The sequence below is a fragment of the Oncorhynchus gorbuscha genome, unplaced genomic scaffold (assembly GCF_021184085.1).
Source record: "Oncorhynchus gorbuscha isolate QuinsamMale2020 ecotype Even-year unplaced genomic scaffold, OgorEven_v1.0 Un_scaffold_2895, whole genome shotgun sequence".
In the NCBI taxonomy this organism is placed as follows: domain Eukaryota; kingdom Metazoa; phylum Chordata; class Actinopteri; order Salmoniformes; family Salmonidae; genus Oncorhynchus; species Oncorhynchus gorbuscha.
Window position 1 is genome coordinate 17385 of NW_025747286.1, and position 21802 is coordinate 39186.

The window sequence follows — 21802 nt, forward strand, 5'->3', positions numbered from 1 at the left end:
CACTCTGATCCTCAACACAGGGGCGCATTCTCAGTCCCCTCCTGTACTCCCTGTTCACTCAGGACTGCATGGCCAGGCACAACTCCAACACCATCATTAAGTTTGCTGATGACACAACAGTGGTAGGCCTGATCACCGACAACAATGAGACAGCCTATAGGGAGGAGGTCAGAGACCTGGCTGTCTGGTGCCAGAATAACAACCTCTCCCTCAACGTGATCAAGACAAAGGAGATTATTGTGGACTACAGGAAAAGGAGCAACGAGCACGTCCCCATTCTCATCAACGGGGCTGTAGTGGTGCAGGTTGAGAGCTTCAAGTTCCTTGGTGTCCACTTTACCAACAAACTATCAAGGTCCAAACACACTAAGACAGTCGTGAAGAGGGCACGACAAAGCCTATTCCCCATCAGGAGACTGAAAAGATTTGGCATGGGTCCTCAGATCCTCAAAAAGTTCTATAGCTGCACCATCGAGAGCACTGACTGACTGACTGGTTGTATCACTGCCTGGTATGGTAACTGCTCGGCATCTGACCGTAAAGTGCTACAGATGGTAGTGCGTACGGCCCAGTATATCACCGGGGCCAAGCTTCCTGCCATCCAGGACCTCTACACCAGGCGGTGTCAGAGGAAGGCCCTACAGAGGGTAGTGGGTACAGCCCAGTACATCACTGGGGCCAAGCTTACTGCCATCCGGGATCTCTACACCAGGCGGTGTCAGAGGAAGGCCCTACAGAGGGTAGTGGGTACAGTACATCACCGGGGCCAAGCTTACTGCCATCCGGGATCTCTACACCAGGCGGTGTCAGAGGAAGGCCCTACAGAGGGTAGTGGGTACAGCCCAGTACATCACCGGGGCCAAGCTTACTGCCATCCAGGATCTCTACACCTTCAGAGGAAGGCCCAACAAATTGTCAAAGATTCCAGCTACCCTTGACATAGACTGTTCTATCTGCTACCGCACGGCTACTGTTCTCTGCTGCCAATGACTGGAACGATTTGCAAAAATCACTGAAGCTGGATACTCATATCTCCCTCACTAACTTTAAGCACCAGCTGTCAGAGCACCTTACAGATCACTGCACCTGTACATAGCCCATCTAACTACCTCATTCCCATACTGTTATTTATTTTTTCTCCTTTGCACCCCAGTATCTCTACTTGCACATTCATCTTCTGCACATCACCCATTCCAGTGTTTAATTGCTATATTGTAATTACTTCACCACTACGGCCTATTTATTGCCATACCTCCCTTCTCTTATCTACCACATTTGCACACAGTATATAGACTTTTTCTGTTGTGCTATTGACTGTATGTTTGTTTATTTCATGTGTTCTTAACTAGCCTACCTGGTTAAATAAAGGTGAAATATATATATATATATAATTTTTTTAAAAAGCAATAAGTCTAGGTCCAAAAGGCTTCTAAACAGCTTCTATCCCCAAGCCATAAAACCTCTGAACAGCTAATCAAAGGGCTCCCCAGACTATTTGCATTGCCCCTCAGCCTTTTACCCTGCTGCTACTGTCTGTTTATTATCTTTGCATAGTCACTTTAACTACCTACATGTACATATTACCGGAATTACCTCGACTAACTTTTGCCCCTAAACATAGCCTCGCTATTGTTATTTTACTGCTGCTCTCTAATTATTTCTTATTTCTTACTTATCTATTTTTTTTAAACGTATTTTTCTTAAAATTGCGTTAAAATTTTGGTTAAGGGCTTGAAAGTATAAGCGTTTCACTGTAAGGGTCTTCTTCGTGTGTTGTATTCGGCGGCATGTGACAAATCCAATTTGATTTGATTTGATATATCCATTTTTGTAACAGTGATAGAGAATAGATCTGTGTCTGGCGGACGGAGAAGTCTGCTGCTGCGGTATTACACGGTCGTCTGTCTCGGGGAGCGGAGGGATACAGTGTTTCACCACGGCAGTGATGTGGGTGCGGAGGGATACCATGTTTTACCACGGCAGTGATGTGGGTGCGGAGGGATACCATGTTTTTACCACGGCAGTGATGTGGGTGCGGAAGGATACCGTGTTTTACCGCGGCAGTGATGTGCTCCAGTGTTGGTCTACCTCGGGGAGCGGAGGGATACCGTGTTTCACCACGGCAGTGATGTGGTAGCGGAGGGATACCGTGTATCGCCACGGCAGTGATGTGGGAGCGGAGGGATACCGTGTATCGCCACGGCAGTGATGTGGGAGCGGAGGGATACCGTGTATCGCCACGGAGCTGAAAATCGACTGTTTACGGGTGGAGACTGCAAGGAATTTAAATCCCCCCCGGGTTGTAACGCTACACGTTAAAGACGAGATAACAGTGGTAGTTGATGTGTTTCTTTGGATTATTCAGTACAGTTTAATGTGGTACATGTGAGCTCGATAGGCCGTCGGTGAAAGAGTTTTCCAGGGGGTTGTTTTCGCTGTCAGTGGATGGCCATGGCGGTGGAGACGCGACCGGAGCTGGTTGGGAAGCGGTTCCTGTGTGTCGGTGGAGACGAGCCGCTGGATCTCCGGGATATCGGCCGCTGGGGCTGGCGAGCTGGGGTCATCCGAGCCGTTACTCACCGGGACAACAACCATTCAGAGTTGACGGTAAGGAATTTGTATATTATTTTTAATGGTTTGCCCGACCGTAGACCGATGAGGCATTTGGTGTTGGTTTGGCTTTGTAAATATTAAGTTAGCTTCTTAACGCCGTTAGCTGGTTTTCAGTCGCTATTGGCATATAATTATAGTAAATACATAGATAATATATCTTGTATGAAGTAAATGTAGTTTTGTATCTTTTACAACTGTTTGGCAGTAGCGTCAGACGTTAGTCTTGATCTATCTACCGTAAACCTGACGTTATGCTAGTTTAGCTAACTGACCGTTAGTCGGGCGCGTGTCAACAGAGATTTCTAACAGCAAATAAACCCGACAGAGATGAGAGAGATGGGAGAGAGATAACAGAGAGATGGGAGAGAGAGATGGGAGAGAGATAACAGAGATATGAGAGAGAGAGAGATAACAGAGAGATGGGAGAGAGAGATAACAGAGAGATGGGAGAGAGAGATAACAGAGAGATGGGGAGAGAGAGATAACAGAGAGATGGGAGAGAGAGAGATAACAGAGAGATGGGAGAGAGAGAGATAACAGAGAGATGGGAGAGAGAGAGATAACAGAGAGATGGGAGAGAGAGAGATGGGAGAGAGAGATAACAGAGAGATGGGAGAGAGAGATAACAGAGAGATGGGAGAGAGATAACAGAGAGATGGGAGAGAGATAACAGAGAGATGAGAGAGAGAGATAACAGAGAGATGAGAGAGAGAGAGATAACAGAGAGATGGGAGAGAGAGAGATAACAGAGAGATGGGAGAGAGAGAGATGGGAGAGAGAGAGATAACAGAGAGATGGGAGAGAGAGATAACAGAGAGATGGGAGAGAGAGAGATAACAGAGAGATGAGAGAGAGAGATAACAGAGAGATGAGAGAGAGAGATAACAGAGAGATATGAGAGAGAGAGATAACAGAGAGATGGGAGAGAGAGAGATAACAGAGAGATGGGAGAGAGAGAGATAACAGAGAGATGGGAGAGAGAGATAACAGAGAGATGGGAGAGAGAGATAACAGAGAGATAACAGAGAGATGGGAGAGAGATTTATTTTTTATTTCACCTTTATTTAACCAGGTAGGCTAGTTGAGAACAAGTTCTCATTTGCAACTGCGACCTGGCCAAGATAAAAGCATAGCAGTGCGAACAGACAACACAGAGTTACACATGGAATAAACAATTAACAAGTCAATAACACAGTAGAAAAAAAATGGGCAGTCTATATACAATGTGTGCAAAAGGCACAGAGAGAGAGAGAACAGAGAGAGAGAGAGAACAGAGAGAGAGAGAGAACAGAGAGAGAGAGAGAACAGAGAGAGAGAGAGAACAGAGAGAGAGAGAGAACAGAGAGAGAGAGAGAACAGAGAGAGAGAGAGAACAGAGAGAGAGAGAGAACAGAGAGAGAGAGAGAAGAGAGAGAGAGAGAGAACAGAGAGAGAGAGAGAACAGAGAGAGAGAGAGAGAGAGAACAGAGAGAGAGAGAACAGAGAGAGAGAGAGAGAGAGAGAACAGAGAGAGAGAGAGAGAGAGAACAGAGAGAGAGAGAGAGAGAACAGAGAGAGAGAGAACAGAGAGAGAGAGAGAGAACAGAGAGAGAGAGAGAGAACAGAGAGAGAGAGAGAACAGAGAGAGAGAGAGAGAGAGAGAGAGAGAGAGAGAGAGAGAGAGAGAGAACAGAGAGAGAGAGAGAGAGAACAGAGAGAGAGAGAGAGAGAACAGAGAGAGAGAGAGAGAGAACAGAGAGAGAGAGAGAACAGAGAGAGAGAGAGAACAGAGAGAGAGAGAGATAACAGAGAGAGAGAGAGATAACAGAGAGAGAGATAACAGAGAGAGAGAGATAACAGAGAGAGAGAGATAACAGAGATAACAGAGAGATAACAGAGAGATGGGAGAGAGAGAGATCGCTGGGACCGCTTTCACAAAATCATATTAAGGCTAAATTAATCGTCATAACCATTGACCTGTGATTAAATGACCTAGCTAGCCAACGACAACGTAGAGTCGAACACAGTTCTAGCGACCCTTTCCTCGATTTCCACATCAAGGCTGAAATTCCAAGCCTTGTACAATAATTGTCTAGAACCTGAAGTGCATATTAACTGGCATGCCCACCAGTTGTATAGAGGACAAACATGTTGAATGTGCGGGCTAAATGGGTAAATCTTTCCAGATTTGTCCTAAATCACAGGGCCCATGTAAAAACCCACTATTTGTTGTTTGTTGCCAGATTTCTAATGGTAAAGCAGTGTTGCTAATGTAGCCTACGTGAATACTGTCTGACAGGTAGCCAGATAAATGAATAGTTGCATTTACTTTGGGCCCCTTTTTATCAGCCAGGAATGAACAGCTGAGTGAACACAAGGATTTAAGATTAGATCATCATGTCACACACAACTTGCCATTGTACTAGTGTCAGTAGCTAGAATAGCAACACAATTACACTGTCTGGCTGTGTGTGTGTTGCTGGTTGAACTGTCTGGCTGTGTTTGTGTTGCTGGTTGAACTGTCTGGCTGTGTTTGTGTTGCTGGTTGAACTGTCTGGCTGTGTTTGTGTTGCTGGTTGAACTGTCTGGCTGTGTGTGTGTTGCTGGTTGAACTGTCTGGCTGTGTGTGTGTTGCTGGTTGAACTGTCTGGCTGTGTGTGTGTTGCTGGTTGAACTGTCTGGCTGTGTGTTTGTGTTGCTGGTTGAACTGTCTGGCTGTGTGTTTGTTGCTGGTTGAATTGAGGCCTGTCTGGCTGTGTTGCTGGTTGAACTGTCTGGCTGTGTGTTTGTGTTGCTGGGTGAACTGTCTGGCTGTGTGTGTGTGTTGCTGGTTGAACTGTCTGGCTGTGTGTTTGTTGCCGGTTGAACTGTCTGGCTGTGTGTTTGTTGCCGGTTGAACTGTCTGGCTGGTTGAACTGTCTGGCTGTGTGTTTGTTGCTGGGTGAACTGTCTGGCTGGGTGAACTGTCTGGCCGTGTGTTTGTTGCTGGGTGAACTGTCTGGCCGTGTGTTTGTTGCTGGGTGAACTGTCTGGCCGTGTGTTTGTTGCTGGTTGAACTGTCTGGCTGTGTGTTTGTTGCCGGGTGAACTGTCTGGCTGTGTGTTTGTTGCTGGGTGAACTGTCTGGCTGTGTGTTTGTGTTGCTGGTTGAACTGAATTGGAATCTGTAAACGTGTAGCTAGCTAGGCTGTGACACGCCGTTGTGCCAACAATAGCTTCTATAAGTGTTTGGTTCAGAGCACTGTGTGTGTGGAGGGAGAATCAACAGTATGTTTTGAGAAGTAGGATCTGAACAGTACTGTGTGTGTGGAGGAGGAGGATCTGAACAGTACTGTGTGGAGGAGGAGGAGGATCTGAACAGTACTGTGTGTGGAGGAGGAGGATCTGAACAGTACTGTGTGTGGAGGAGGAGGATCTGAACAGTACTGTGTGTGTGGAGGAGGAGGATCTGAACAGTACTGTGTGTGTGGAGGAGGAGGATCTGAACAGTACTGTGTGTGTGTGGAGGAGGAGGATCTGAACAGTACTGTGTGTGTGTGGAGGAGGAGGATCTGAACAGTACTGTGTGTGTGTGGAGGAGGAGGGAGTACTGTGTGTGTGTGGAGGAGGAGGATCTGAACAGTACTGTGTGTGTGTGGAGGAGGAGGATCTGAACAGTACTGTGTGTGTGGAGGAGGAGGATCTGAACAGTACTGTGTGTGTGTGGAGGAGGGGGATCTGAACAGTACTGTGTGTGTGTGGAGGAGGGGGATCTGAACAGTACTGTGTGTGTGTGGAGGAGGGGGATCTGAACAGTACTGTGTGTGTGTGGAGGAGGAGGATCTGAACAGTACTGTGTGTGTGTGGAGGAGGAGGATCTGAACAGTACTGTGTGTGTGTGGAGGAGGAGGATCTGAACAGTACTGTGTGTGTGTGGAGGAGGAGGATCTGAACAGTACTGTGTGTGTGTGGAGGAGGAGGATCTGAACAGTACTGTGTGTGTGTGGAGGAGGAGGAGGATCTGAACAGTACTGTGTGTGTGTGGAGGAGGAGGAGGATCTGAACAGTACTGTGTGGAGGAGGAGGAGGATCTGAACAGTACTGTGTGTGTGTGGAGGAGGAGGATCTGAACAGTACTGTGTGTGTGTGGAGGAGGAGGATCTGAACAGTACTGTGTGTGTGTGGAGGAGGAGGATCTGAACAGTACTGTGTGTGTGTGGAGGAGGAGGATCTGAACAGTACTGTGTGTGTGTGGAGGAGGAGGATCTGAACAGTACTGTGTGTGTGGAGGAGGAGGATCTGAACAGTACTGGAGGAGGAGGATCTGAACAGTACTGTGTGTGTGGAGGAGGAGGATCTGAACAGTACTGTGTGTGTGGAGGAGGAGGATCTGAACAGTACTGTGTGTGTGGAGGAGGAGGATCTGAACAGTACTGTGTGTGTGGAGGAGGAGGATCTGAACAGTACTGTGTGTGTGGAGGAGGAGGATCTGAACAGTACTGTGTGTGTGGAGGAGGAGGATCTGAACAGTACTGTGTGTGTGGAGGAGGAGGATCTGAACAAGAACACATTGAATACACTCATTCATTCTTATCACTGTTAAAACCAGACTGCTTGTAGACCAGCTAGTTGTTTCAATGACTTTTGTTTCAGAAAAAATACACCAATCATTTTACTATGACAATAACGGTACTTGAAATGAACATGTTATTTTGTTGCCCTGGGAGACAGAATGTAACATGAGACCAGTGGTGGTCAGCAGCACCCCTCCCCCACCGGTACCACAACATAAGGCAGCCATGTCTGTGTTCTATGACAGAGGGCTCTCGGGAGGCCAAGCCCGCCGGGGTTGGGGCCCCTGTCGGGAGGCCAAGCCCGCCGGGGTTGGGGCCCCTGTCGGGAGGCCAAGCCCGCCGGGGTTGGGGCCCCTGTCGGGAGGCCAAGCCCGCCGGGGTTGGGGCCCCTGTCGGGAGGCCAAGCCCGCCGGGGTTGGGGCCCCTGTCGGGAGGCCAATCCCGCCGGGGTTGGGGCCCCTGTCGGGAGGCCAAGCCCGCCGGGGTTGGGGCCCCTGTCGGGAGGCCAAGCCCGCCGGGGTTGGGGCCCCTGTCGGGAGGCCAAGCCCGCCGGGGTTGGGGCCCCTGTCGGGAGGCCAAGCCCGCCGGGGTTGGGGCCCCTGTCGGGAGGCCAAGCCCGCCGGGGTTGGGGCCCCTGTCGGGAGGCCAAGCTGCGTTTCGTCCCGGGGCGGCAGGCAGCCTAGTGGTTAGAGCGGAGGGCTAGTAACTGAAAGGTTGCACTGACGAGGTAAAAATCTGTTGTTCTGCCCCTGAATAAGGCAGTTAACCCACTGTTTCCCGGGAAAGGTCGTCATTGTAAATAAGAATTTATTCTTAACAGACTTGCCTAGTTAAATAAAGGTAAAATAAAAAATAGTAGTGGTTTCTAGAATGTCTCATAAATCTTCTGTACTAAATGTCTTTGATTATCGTTGCTTTTGTCTTATTTACTGTTGCTACAGTGACACACAGTATTAATTGACATAATGGTAACAACAAACTGCCCGAGAACATCGTCCTTTCCTGAAAGTATATAACTCTGCCTGCTGATTGGCCTCGTTTATTCTGTAGCAGTGTGAGTCACTGGCTTGGTACTTTGATATTTCAGACAGCAGAGCTCTCATTAGGAGTGGAGAGAGACTCTCTTTCACCAAATGGCTGGACTGTATCCCGTAGCAACAGCGGCATAGCCATGTGAATGACGGGTCCTCTGAGTTCACCAGCTCCAGTTAGCTCCACGTTGCTTAACATTCTCCTGCTCCACATCAGGTCACGATCAGATTCAGATCCTATTTAACACGGTCTGTTCTGCCCTCGTAGACATGGTAACCTAATGAGAAGGACAAGGCCGGTGTTGGATGTAGAGTATTTATGGTACGTTTTACCGGAGAGGCTCGTCAACCTGTCATGTCTCATCTGTCTGTTGACTGATATAAAGGATTGCTACGTCATGTAGGCCCAACCTTCATCATTTACACTTCTGTTTTTCACACTATTTCACTCCTTTTCCCCAGGAAATACATACTTATCACCCTGTGGTCTTTATGCCCAGTTAGTAGGCTATGTTTTCCTCTGTACTGACCCTGTTCTCTGAGACGGCCCAGTCTCCCCAGACCTTCCAACCCATCTCTGTACTGACCCTGTTCTCTGAGACGGCCCAGTCTCCCCAGACCTTCCAACCCATCTCTGTTCTGAGACGGCCCAGTCTCCCCAGACCTTCCAACCCATCTCTGTTCTGTGCTGACCCTGTTCTCTGAGACGGCCCAGACCTTGCCCAGACCTTCCAACCCATCTCTGTACTGACCCAGTTCTGAGACGGCCCAGTCTCCCCAGACCTTCCAACCCATCTCTGTACTGACCCTGTTCTCTGAGACGGCCCAGTCTCCCCAGACCTTCCAACCCATCTCTGTACTGACCCAGTTCTGAGACGGCCCAGTCTCCCCAGACCTTCCAACCCATCTCTGTTCTGACCCAGTTCTCTCTGCTCTTGTTGAATATGTCCAGATGTCTTTGGTTTAGACCCAACTGTATGTTAGTTTTTCAGGACATACTTTCCCAAATCAAACAAACTGAATGTTATTCTAAGGTCTTCACTCCAAATGTTTTGGCCGTTGATATTAACATGGTGGTGTTTGAGCCCCTGATATTAACATGGTGGTGTTTGAGCCCCTGATATTAACATGGTGGTGTTTGAGCCCCTGATATTAACATGGTGGTGTTTGAGCCCCTGATATTATAACATGGTGGTGTTTGAGCCCCTGATATTATAACATGGTGGTGTTTGAGCCCCTGATATTAACATGGTGGTGTTTGAGCCCCTGATATTATAACATGGTGCTGTTTGATCTACTGTAGACCAGGTCCCGTGGGCCAGTGGACTGCTGTAGACCAGGGCCCGTGGGCTGCTGTAGACCAGGGCCCGTGGGCTGCTGTAGACCAGGGCCCGTGGGCTGCTGTAGTCCAGGGCCCGTGGGCTGCTGTAGTCCAGGGCCCGTGGGCTGCTGTAGTCCAGGGCCCGTGGGCTGCTGTAGACCAGGGCCCGTGGGCTGCTGTAGACCAGGGCCCGTGGGCTGCTGTAGACCAGGGCCCGTGGGCTGCTGTAGACCAGGGCCCGTGGACATTTTCTGTGATTTGACATGTTAGAGAAGCAGACAGGGACATTTTCTGTGATTTGACATGTTAGAGAAGCAGACAGGAATCCATACATCCAGTAGTGGGTCTAGCAGTCTGTTTCCGATGGTGAACATACTGGGGTTTGGTCTGACACACTGGGTCGTATCTGGAGCTCTGTCTAGATATTCAGTCTGGGGGTTAGTTGGGGGTTGCCCAGCCTCTGCTGTGTGGCATCCTATAGAGTTTGCTGCGTTTAGTACAAAGTACTTGTTGACATTGCGTCAGTCATTGTGCAGTAGATTGTAGGCCAGTAGATTCAGCCAGGTTGTTATTCTTAAAGGAGTCCGAGCACTTTATTTCACATCATACCTGTAGTAAAATGTACTAAACTAAAAGTAAAACAATAAGAGTAACAATAAGGAGGCTATACACGGGGTACCATTACTGAGTCAATGTGTGGGGTACCGGTTAGTGGAGATAATATATACAGGGGGTACAGGTTAGTGGAGGTAATATATACAGGGGGTACAGGTTAGTGGAGGTAATATATATACAGGGGGTACAGGTTAGTGGAGGTAATAAATATATATACAGGGGGTACCGGTTAGTGGAGGTAATGAATATATATATATACAGGGGGTACAGGTTAGTGGAGGTAATATATATATATATACAGGGGGTACCGGTTAGTGGAGGTAATATATATATATATATATACAGGGGGTACAGGTTAGTGGAGGTAATATATATATATATATACAGGGGGTACAGGTTAGTGGAGGTATATATATATATATATACAGGGGGTACAGGTTAGTGGAGGTAATATATATATATATACAGGGGGTACAGGTTAGTGGAGGTAATATATATATATATACAGGGGGTACAGGTTAGTGGAGGTAATATATATACAGGGGGTACCATTACTGAGTCAATGTCAATATGGGCGACACGCTGCCCCTGTCAATAGGGGCGACACGCTGCCCCTGTCAATAGGGGCGACACGCTGCCCCTGTCAATAGGGGCGACACGCTGCCCCTGTCAATAGGGGCGACACGCTGCCCCTGTCAATATGGACGACACGCTGCCCCTGTCAATATGGACGACACGCTGCCCCTGTCAATATGGACGACACGCTGCCCCTGTCAATACTACGGGAAGCTTCATAATGTGACTGGCCCAGCTGTTCTGGGGAACTACGGGAAGCTTCATAATGTGACTGGCACAGCCAGAAGAGGACTGGCCACCCCACATAGCCTGGTTCCTCTCTAGGTTTCTTCCTAGGTTTTGGCCTTTCTAGGGAGTTTCTCCTAGCCACCGTGCTTCTACACCTGCATTGCTTGCTGCTTGTGGTTTTAGGCTGGGTTTCTGTACAGCACTTTGAGATATCAGCTGATGTAGGAAGGGCTTTATAAATACATCTGATGTACGAAGGGCTTTATAAATACATCTGATGTAGGAAGGGCTTTATAAATACATCTGATGTACGAAGGGCTTTATAAATACATCTGATGTAGGAAGGGCTTTATAAATACATCTGATGGCTTTATAAATACATCTGATGTAGGAAGGGCTTTATAAATACATCTGATGCTTTATAAATACATCTGATGAAGGGCTTTATAAATACATCTGATGTACGAAGGGCTTTATAAATACATCTGATGTAGGAAGGGCTTTATAAATACATCTGATGTACGAAGGGCTTTATAAATACATCTGATGTAGGAAGGGCTTTATAAATACATCTGATGTACGAAGGGCTTTATAAATACATCTGATGTAGGAAGGGCTTTATAAATACATCTGATGTAGGAAGGGCTTTATAAATACATCTGATGTAGGAAGGGCTTTATAAATACATTGATAAAGGGCTTTATAAATACATCTGATGTAGGAAATAGTTTTATAAATACATCTGATGTAGGAAGGGCTTTATTACATATGTAGGAAATACATCTGATGTAGGAAGGGCTTTATAAATACATCTGATGTAGGAATTTCTTTATAAAGACATAGGAAGGGCTTTATAAATACATCTGATGTAGGAAGGGCTTTATAAAGCAGACACAGAAAAATAGTTTTGATGTAATGTTTAATCCTGCAGCTAGGATTTCCTTAAAGCAGACACAGAAGGGCTTTATAAATACATCTGATGTGAAGGGCTTTATAAATACATCTGATGTAGGAAGGGCTTTATAAATTTTGATGTAATGCTTTTAATCATCTGAGCTATTTCCTTAAAGCAGACACAGAAATGTAATAGTTTTGATGTAATGTTTAATCCTGAGCTATTTCCTTAAAGCAGACATCAGAAATGTAATAGTTTTGATGTAATGTTTAATCCTGCAGCTATTTAAATAAATCAGACACAGAAATGTAATAGTTTTGATGTAATGTTTAATCATCTGAGCTATTTCCTTAAAGCAGACACAGAAATGTAATAGTTTTGATGTAATGTTTAATCCTGCAGCTATTTCCTTAAAGCAGACACAGAAATGTAATAGTTTTGATGTAATGTTTAATCCTGCAGCTATTTCCTTAAAGCAGACACAGAAATGTAATAGTTTTGATGTAATGTTTAATCCTGCAGCTATTTCCTTAAAGCAGACACAGAAATGTAATAGTTTTGATGTAATGTTTAATCCTGCAGCTATTTCCTTAAAGCAGACACAGAAATGTAATAGTTTTGATGTAATGTTTAATCCTGCAGCTATTTCCTTAAAGCAGACACAGAAATGTAATAGTTTTGATGTAATGTTTAATCCTGCAGCTATTTCCTTAAAGCAGACACAGAAATGTAATAGTTTTGATGTAATGTTTAATCCTGCAGCTATTTCCTTAAAGCAGACACAGAAATGTAATAGTTTTGATGTAATGTTTAATCCTGCAGCTATTTCCTTAAAGCAGACACAGAAATGTAATAGTTTTGATGTAATGTTTAATCCTGCAGCTATTTCCTTAAAGCAGACACAGAAATGTAATAGTTTTGATGTAATGTTTAATCCTGCAGCTATTTCCTTAAAGCAGACACAGAAATGTAATAGTTTTGATGTAATGTTTAATCCTGCAGCTATTTCCTTAAAGCAGACACAGAAATGTAATAGTTTTGATGTAATGTTTAATCCTGCAGCTATTTCCTTAAAGCAGACACAGAAATGTAATAGTTTTGATGTAATGTTTAATCCTGCAGCTATTTCCTTAAAGCAGACACAGAAATGTAATAGTTTTGATGTAATGTTTAATCCTGCAGCTATTTCCTTAAAGCAGACACAGAAATGTAATAGTTTTGATGTAATGTTTAATCCTGCAGCTATTTCCTTAAAGCAGACACAGAAATGTAATAGTTTTGATGTAATGTTTAATCCTGCAGCTATTTCCTTAAAGCAGACACAGAAATGTAATAGTTTTGATGTAATGTTTAATCCTGCAGCTATTTCCTTAAAGCAGACACAGAAATGTAATAGTTTTGATGTAATGTTTAATCCTGCAGCTATTTCCTTAAAGCAGACACAGAAATGTAATAGTTTTGATGTAATGTTTAATCCTGCAGCTATTTCCTTAAAGCAGACACAGAAATGTAATAGTTTTGATGTAATGTTTAATCCTGCAGCTATTTCCTTAAAGCAGACACAGAAATGTAATAGTTTTGATGTAATGTTTAATCCTGCAGCTATTTCCTTAAAGCAGACACAGAAATGTAATAGTTTTGATGTAATGTTTAATCCTGCAGCTATTTCCTTAAAGCAGACACAGAAATGTAATAGTTTTGATGTAATGTTTAATCCTGCAGCTATTTCCTTAAAGCAGACACAGAAATGTAATAGTTTTGATGTAATGTTTAATCCTGCAGCTATTTCCTTAAAGCAGACACAGAAATGTAATAGTTTTGATGTAATGTTTAATCCTGCAGCTATTTCCTTAAAGCAGACACAGAAATGTAATAGTTTTGATGTAATGTTTAATCCTGCAGCTATTTCCTTAAAGCAGACACAGAAATGTAATAGTTTTGATGTAATGTTTAATCCTGCAGCTATTTCCTTAAAGCAGACACAGAAATGTAATAGTTTTGATGTAATGTTTAATCCTGCAGCTATTTCCTTAAAGCAGACACAGAAATGTAATAGTTTTGATGTAATGTTTAATCCTGCAGTTTAATCCTGCAGCTATTTCCTTAAAGCAGACACAGAAATGTAATAGTTTTGATGTAATGTTTAATCCTGCAGCTATTTCCTTAAAGCAGACACAGAAATGTAATAGTTTTGATGTAATGTTTAATCCTGCAGCTATTTCCTTAAAGCAGACACAGAAATGTAATAGTTTTGATGTAATGTTTAATCCTGCAGCTATTTCCAGATAGCCCAGTATATGGTGTGTGTTCTGAATGCAGCCCTAGTCTACTTTTTAAAGTTCACACACACAGATCATTAAAGTGTATTGTATTTTCTCTCTGTCGTATATGTGTATATATATATACATGCCATTTAGCAGACGCTTTTATCCAAAGCGACTTACAGTCATGTGTGCATACATTCTACGTATGGGTGGTCCCGGGGATCGAGCCCACTACCCTGGCGTTACAAGCGCCATGCTCTACCAACTGAGCTACAGAAGGACGGAAGGTCGTCATGTTTGTTACTCTGTCGTCATGTTTGTTATCTAGCCTGAAGGACCTTGACTAGACATCTGGAACACCAAGTGGCCCTTTACATTCAGGGCTCAAGGTCTGTTTCTCTGGTGTGAACCAGAGTGATTTGTTTGGAGCTCTGGAACGCTGGCGGTGTTCTATGGGTTCCGTTGATGGGTTCCAGACAGTGGAGGGGAAACTTGACCCTTTAACAGATGTTTGAGCCTGAGCCAAGGAGCTGCAGTGTGATCTGTAACCCAGAAACGGCCAGCTTTCTCCTTGTTGTGGCCGATCACTCACCGAGGAGAGTCTCCATTTGAGACAGAATCCTTATCCTCCTGAGTGAGTTAAAACCTTTATCTGGGTCTTGATATGTTATCATTGACTATTCAAATGAGCATAGGGCTTAATCATTTTGTAACAGAGGGGTGGGACACTATATAAAAGAAACACATCCCAGATATTATCTTGTAAATATCCCTGCACAATGTGGTTTGCCTGACAATGTACTGCCTGCAATTGATGGTGTGTGTGTTTGGTGGAGATACCCGCCTAGCATCTCGAGGGAGATGGGATGCTTCTGGTCTCCATTTGAAGGATGTAACCAACACCACACGTGATTTAAAGGCTTGTTTCAGCTGGGGAAAAGAAAACGAGGACATGGCTGAATATGGGTCTGTTATTGTTTCAACACAGTGAAAGAGACTGGTCTGTTATTGTTTCAACACAGTGAAAGAGACGGGTCTGTTATTGTTTCAACACAGTGAAAGAGACGGGTCTGTTATTGTTTCAACACAGTGAAAGAGACGGGTCTGTTATTGTTTCAACACAGTGAAAGAGACGGTCTGTTATTGTTTCAACACAGTGAAAGAGACGGGTCTGTTATTGTTTCAACACAGTGAAAGAGACGGGTCTGTTATTGTTTCAACACAGTGAAAGAGACGGGTCTGTTATTGTTTCAACACAGTGAAAGAGACGGGTCTGTTATTGTTTCAACACAGTGAAAGAGACGGGTCTGTTATTGTTTCAACACAGTGAAAGAGACGGGTTTGTTATTGTTTCAACACAGTGAAAGAGACGGGTCTGTTATTGTTTCAACACAGTGAAAGAGACGGGTCTGTTATTGTTTCAACACAGTGAAAGAGACGGGTCTGTTATTGGGTTTGTTATTGTTTCAACACAGTGAAAGAGACGGGTCTGTTATTGTTTCAACACAGTGAAAGCGGGTCTGTTATTTCAGTGATGAAAGAGAGTCTGAATTGTTTCAACACAGTCCAGAAAGAGACGGGTCTGTTATTGAAATAATAAACAAAGTATTTCAGTGATTAGTTTGAAAGTGTTATTGTAAAAGCTCTCTGAAATAATAAACCATAAATTATCAAAATTGTAAAAGCTGTAGAACCAGATCTATAGAAGCATAATGAAAGCTATAGGCCCAGATCTATAGAAGCATAATGAAAGCTATAGGCCCAGATCTATAGAAGCATAATGAAAGCTATAGGCCCAGATCTATAGAAGCATAATGAAAGCTATAGGCCCAGATCTATAGAAGCATAATGAAAGCTATAGGCCCAGATCTATAGAAGCATAATGAAAGCTATAGGCCCAGATCTATAGAAGCATAATGAAAGCTATAGGCCCAGATCTATAGAAGCATAATGAAAGCTATAGGCCCAGATCTATAGAAGCATAATGAAAGCTATAGGCCCAGATCTATAGAAGCAGAAAGATACAGATGAGTGTGATATTTATCTTAGTAGAGAATAACTAGAGGCTGATACACAGAGCTGTCTTACCAGTCAGATCCTCTTAGCTACGTCAGAGAACAAGTGACTGTATACAGTTACAATGCTCTGTAGAATGTTACACACTGTAGGGAGGTTTACCATGGAGGAGGACCTGTTACACGTTGTAGGGAGGTTTACCATGGAGGAGGACCTGTTACACGTTGTAGGGAGGTTTACCATGGAGGAGGACCTGTTACACGTTGTAGGGAGCTTTACCTGTTACACGTTGTAGGGAGGTTTACCATGGAGGAGGACCTGTTACACGTTGTAGGGAGGTTTACCTGTTACACGTTGTAGGGAGGTTTACCATGGAGGACCTGTTACACGTTGTAGGGAGGTTTACCATGGAGGAGGACCTGTTACACGTTGTAGGGAGGTTTACCTGTTACACGTTGTAGGGAGGTTTACCATGGAGGACCTGTTACACGTTGTAGGGAGGTTTACCTGTTACATGTTGTAGGGAGGTTTACCATGGAGGAGGACCTGTTACACGTTGTAGGGAGGTTTACCGTGTAGGAGGACCTGTTACATGTTGTAGGGAGGTTTACCGTGTAGGAGGACCTGTTACACGTTGTAGGGAGGTTTACCTGTTACACGTTGTAGGGAGGTTTACCATGGAGGAGGACCTGTTACACGTTGTAGGGAGGTTTACCTGTTACACGTTGTAGGGAGGTTTACCATGGAGGAGGACCTGTTACACGTTGTAGGGAGGTTTACCTGTTACACGTTGTAGGGAGGTTTACCGTGGAGGAGGACCTGCCACACGTTGTAGGGAGGTTTACCGTGGAGGAGGACCTGTTACACGTTGTAGGGAGGTTTACCTGTTACGCGTTGTAGGGAGGTTTACCTGTTACGCGTTGTAGGGAGGTTTACCTGTTACGCGTTGTAGGGAGGTTTACCTGTTACACGTTGTAGGGAGGTTTACCTGTTACACGTTGTAGGGAGGTTTACCTGTTACATGTTGTAGGGAGGTTTACCATGGAGGAGGACCTGTTACACGTTGTAGGGAGTTTTACCTGTTACGCGTTGTAGGGAGGTTTACCGTGGAGGAGGACATGCCACACGTTGTAGGGAGAATTTACCGTGGAGGAGGACCTGTTACACGTTGTAGGGAGGTTTACCTGTTACGCGTTGTAGGGAGGTTTACCTGTTACGCGCTGTAGGGAGGTTTACCTGTTACGCGCTGTAGGGAGGTTTACCTGTTACGCGCTGTAGGGAGGTTTACCTGTTACGCGCTGTAGGGAGGTTTACCTGTTACGCGCTGTAGGGAGGTTTACCTGTTACGCGCTGTAGGGAGGTTTACCTGTTACGCGCTGTAGGGAGGTTTACCTGTTACGCGCTGTAGGGAGGTTTACCTGTTACGCGCTGTAGGGAGGTTTACCTGTTACGCGCTGTAGGGAGGTTTACCTGTTACGCGCTGTAGGGAGGTTTACCGTGGAGGAGGACCTGTTGTAGGGAGGTTTACCGTTGGAGGAGGACCTGTTGTAGGGAGGTTTACCGTTGGAGGAGGACCTGTTGTAGGGAGGTTTACCGTTGGAGGAGGACCTGTTGTAGGGAGGTTTACCGTGGAGGAGGACCCGTTACACATTGTAGGGAGGTTTACCGTGGAGGAGGACCTGTTGCAGGGAGGTTTACCTTGGAGGAGGACCTGCCTCACGTTGTAGGGAGGTTTTTACCATGGAGGAGGACCTGTTGCAGGGAGGTTTACCATGGAGGAGGACCTTGCTGTGCTGCATTCTAGAACAATGAACTCGAACCACCATGCAAATCACTCAGTTGTTTTTCTTCTTTTCCCTCCAACATGGTTGTCTATACTATGGTCATGTCTGAATAAGCAGATAGTCCTTAGTGTCACAACATCCAAAGTAGTTGGAGAAAAGTTGTTCTTTTGAATAAGTATGTCCACAAAGTGAAGATGGACTTCACTACACCATGTCTGTGATTGGTCAGAGACCAGGGGAATCGTTGGAGTGGTGGGTGAAGATGGACTTCACTACACCATGTCTGTGATTGGTCAGAGACCAGGGGAATCGTTGAAGTGGTGGGTGAAGATGGACTTCACTACACCATGTCTGTGATTGGTCAGAGACCAGGGGAATCGTTGAAGTGGTGGGTGAAGATGGACTTCACTACACCATGTCTGTGATTGGTCAGAGACCAGGGGAATCGTTGAAGTGGTGGGTGAAGATGGACTTCACTACACCATGTCTGTGATTGGTCAGAGACCAGGGGAATCGTTGAAGTGGTGGGTGAAGATGGACTTCACTACACCATGTCTGTGATTGGTCAGAGACCAGGGGAATCGTTGAAGTGGTGGGTGAAGATGGACTTCACTACACCATGTCTGTGATTGGTCAGAGACCAGGGGAATCGTTGAAGTGGTGGGTGAAGATGGACTTCACTACACCATGTCTGTGATTGGTCAGAGACCGTTGAAGTGGTGGGTGAAGATGGACTTCACTACACCATGTCTGTGATTGGTCAGAGACCAGGGGAATCGTTGAAGTGGTGGGTGAAGATGGACTTCACTACACCATGTCTGTGATTGGTCAGAGACCAGGGGAATCGTTGAAGTGGTGGGTGAAGATGGACTTCACTACACCATGTCTGTGATTGGTCAGAGACCAGGGGAATCGTTGAAGTGGTGGGTGAAGATGGACTTCACTACACCATGTCTGTGATTGGTCAGAGACCAGGGGAATCGTTGAAGTGGTGGGTGAAGATGGACTTCACTACACCATGTCTGTGATTGGTCAGAGACCAGGGGAATCGTTGAAGTGGTGGGTGAAGATGGACTTCACTACACCATGTCTGTGATTGGTCAGAGACCAGGGGAATCGTTGAAGTGGTGGGTGAAGATGGACTTCACTACACCATGTCTGTGATTGGTCAGAGACCAGGGGAATAGTTGAAGTGGTGGGTGAAGATGTTTCAGCGTTTCTACTGATGAATGTTTAGTTTATTTTCCTCAGCTATTTCTGGCGCAGTGAGGAAGGGGATTTCTGCCGGATCAGCCTCACATCCTGTCTGAGCCTCACATCCTGTCTGAGCCTCACATCCTGTCTGAGCCTCACATCCTGTCTGAGCCTCACATCCTGTCTGAGCCTCACATCCTGTCTGAGCCTCACATCCTGTCTGAGCCTCACATCCTGTCTGAGCCTCACATCCTGTCTGAGCCTCACATCCTGTCTGAGCCTCACATCCTGTCTGAGCCTCACATCCTGTCTGAGCCTCATCTGGAACTCTGTTTACTTTAGCAGTAGCCAGTCCTCCTTACCTCTCTCCCAGGGGGGCTGGAAAAATGGGGGGGGCTGGAAATGGGGCCTGGCTAGGGGGCTGGAGCACGGGCCTGACCGGGGAGGGGGCTGGAGCACGGGCCTGACCGGGGAGGGGGCTGGAGCACGGGCCTGACCGGGGAGGGGGCTGGAGCACGGGCCTGACCGGGGAGGGGGCTGGAGCACGGGCCTGACCGGGGAGGGGGCTGGAGCACGGGCCTGGTCCAGGGGGTGGGGGCTGGAGCACGGGCCTGGTCCGGGGGGGTGGGGGCTGGAGCACGGGCCTGGTCCAGGGGGTGGGGGCTGGAGGTGGCCTGGTCCAGGGGGTGGGGGCTGGCCTGGTCCAGGGGGTGGGGGCTGGAGCAGTGGCCTGGTCCAGGGGGTGGGGGCTGGAGCAGTGGCCTGGTCCAGGGGGGTGGGGGCTGGAGCAGTGGCCTGGTCCAGGGGGAGGAGGGGGCTGGAGCAGTGGCCTGGTCCATGGGGGGGGAGGGGGGCTGGAGCAGTGGCCTGGTCCAGTGGCGGGGGAGGAGGGGGGCTGGAGCAGTGGCCTGGTCCGGGGGGCTGGAGCAGTGGCCTGGTCCAGAGCGGAGTGTGTTAGTGCGGTTTTATCCAAGCGTGGGTGACAAACTGAAAAGGCCTCTTGTGCTGCAACGTGGTCTGGTCCTGGAATGCTGGATTGTGGAGCTGGTCTCATGCTGCTCTCATTCGACATATTGCTGTAGCTAGCAGCAGAGAAAATGGGGGGGGGTGCGCGGAGAGGTTGTGGGAGAAGGGAGAGCAGCACGGGCGGAGGGAGAGGCGGAGGGAGAGTGGGTGAGCGGGGAGAGGTGGAGGTAGTGGGAAGAGGGAGAACAGCAGGGGCAGTGAAGTAGTGGGGTTCCCACAGTGAGCAGCATGGGGTCCCTGTAGCCTCTGCCTCAGCCCAGCCGTACCTCACCACCGCTCCCAGAGGCCTCCCCTTCAACCCACCCACTCTCTTCCCACCTCTCATCTAGCTCTCCTGGCTGGATGAGGGATGTTTTCCTGTCTCGCTTTCCCTCCTCCGCTTCTTCTTTCTCCCTCCCACAGCCGCCCTCCTCTAAAATGTGAATGACTGGCTCTTCCTTTCTCTTTCTCCCTCCCACCGCCCTCCTCTAAAATGTGAATGACTGGCTCTTCCTTTCTCTTTCTCCCTCCCACCGGCCTCCTCTAAAATGTGAATGACTGGCTCTTCCTTTCTCTTTCTCCCTCCCGCCGCCCTCCTCTAAAATGTGAATGACTGGCTCTTCCTTTCTCTTTCTCCCTCCCGCCGGCCTCCTCTAAAATGTGAATGACTGGCTCTTCCTTTCTCTTTCTCCCTCCCGCCGCCCTCCTCTAAAATGTGAATGACTGGCTCTTCCTTTCTCTTTCTCCCTCCCGCCGCCCTCCTCTAAAATGTGAATGACTGGCTCTTCCTTTCTCTTTCTCCCTCCCGCCGGCCTCCTCTAAAATGTGAATGACTGGCTCTTCCTTTCTCTTTCCCATCGTTCATTCTTCAGTTCTCTCTCCCTCCCACTCCCCCCTCTAGAATGTGACTGCGGGGTCTGTGTTTACAGCTTCCTGAGTGTAATTCTTTCCCTCCTTTTTAAGTCTGACCTGCTGAACTCTCCGAGGTCAGGGTGTGTTAGTAATTCCCTGGTGGGACCTGCCCCATTGTACATTGTAGTATGGGCGTTTTGTTTCATTTAGTTCCTAATTATCCTGCAGAGCTCCTCAAGGCGTATAGAGTGAGTGTTCTACTGTATCAACCCTACTGCTGAGAGAACGAGGGTTCTACTGTATCAACCCTACTGCTGAGAGAACGAGGGTTCTACTGTATCAACCCTACTGCTGAGAGAACGAGGGTTCTACTGTATCAACCCTACTGCTGAGAGAACGAGGGTTCTACTGTATCAACCCTACTGCTGAGAGAACGAGGGTTCTACTGTATCAACCCTACTGCTGAGAGAACGAGGGTTCTACTGTATCAACCCTACTGCTGAGAGAACGAGGGTTCTACTGTATCAACCCTATTGCTGAGAGATACAGTATGGATATCAGACACTACTAGACGTGAGCTACAGTATGGACCTGCAGACAGGGTTCTACTGTATCAACCCTACTGCTGAGAGTATGGTTCACTGATCAACTACTATTGCTGAGAGATACAGTATGGATGTCAGACACTACTAGACGTGAGCTACAGTATGGACCTCAGACACTACCAGATGGGAGCTACAGTATGGATGTCAGACACTACCAGATGGGAGCTACAGTATGGACCTCAGACACTACTAGACGGGAGCTACAGTATGGACCTCAGACACTACTAGACGGGAGCTACAGTATGGACCTCAGGCACTACTAGACGGGAGCT

General features: G+C 46.8%; 1 protein-coding gene across 1 annotated transcript in view; it reads left to right on the forward strand.

Annotated features, from left to right (window-relative positions):
* The first annotated feature begins 2194 nt into the window (after positions 1 to 2194).
* The window catches only part of LOC124027024 (probable JmjC domain-containing histone demethylation protein 2C), a 37962-nt gene continuing 18354 nt past the window's right edge, over positions 2195 to 21802 (forward strand). Inside the window, exon 1 of the mRNA XM_046339583.1 lies at positions 2195 to 2607. Within this exon, the coding sequence (XP_046195539.1) occupies positions 2446 to 2607 (162 nt within the window). The 5' untranslated portion in view covers positions 2195 to 2445. The remainder of the gene's footprint in view (positions 2608 to 21802) is intronic.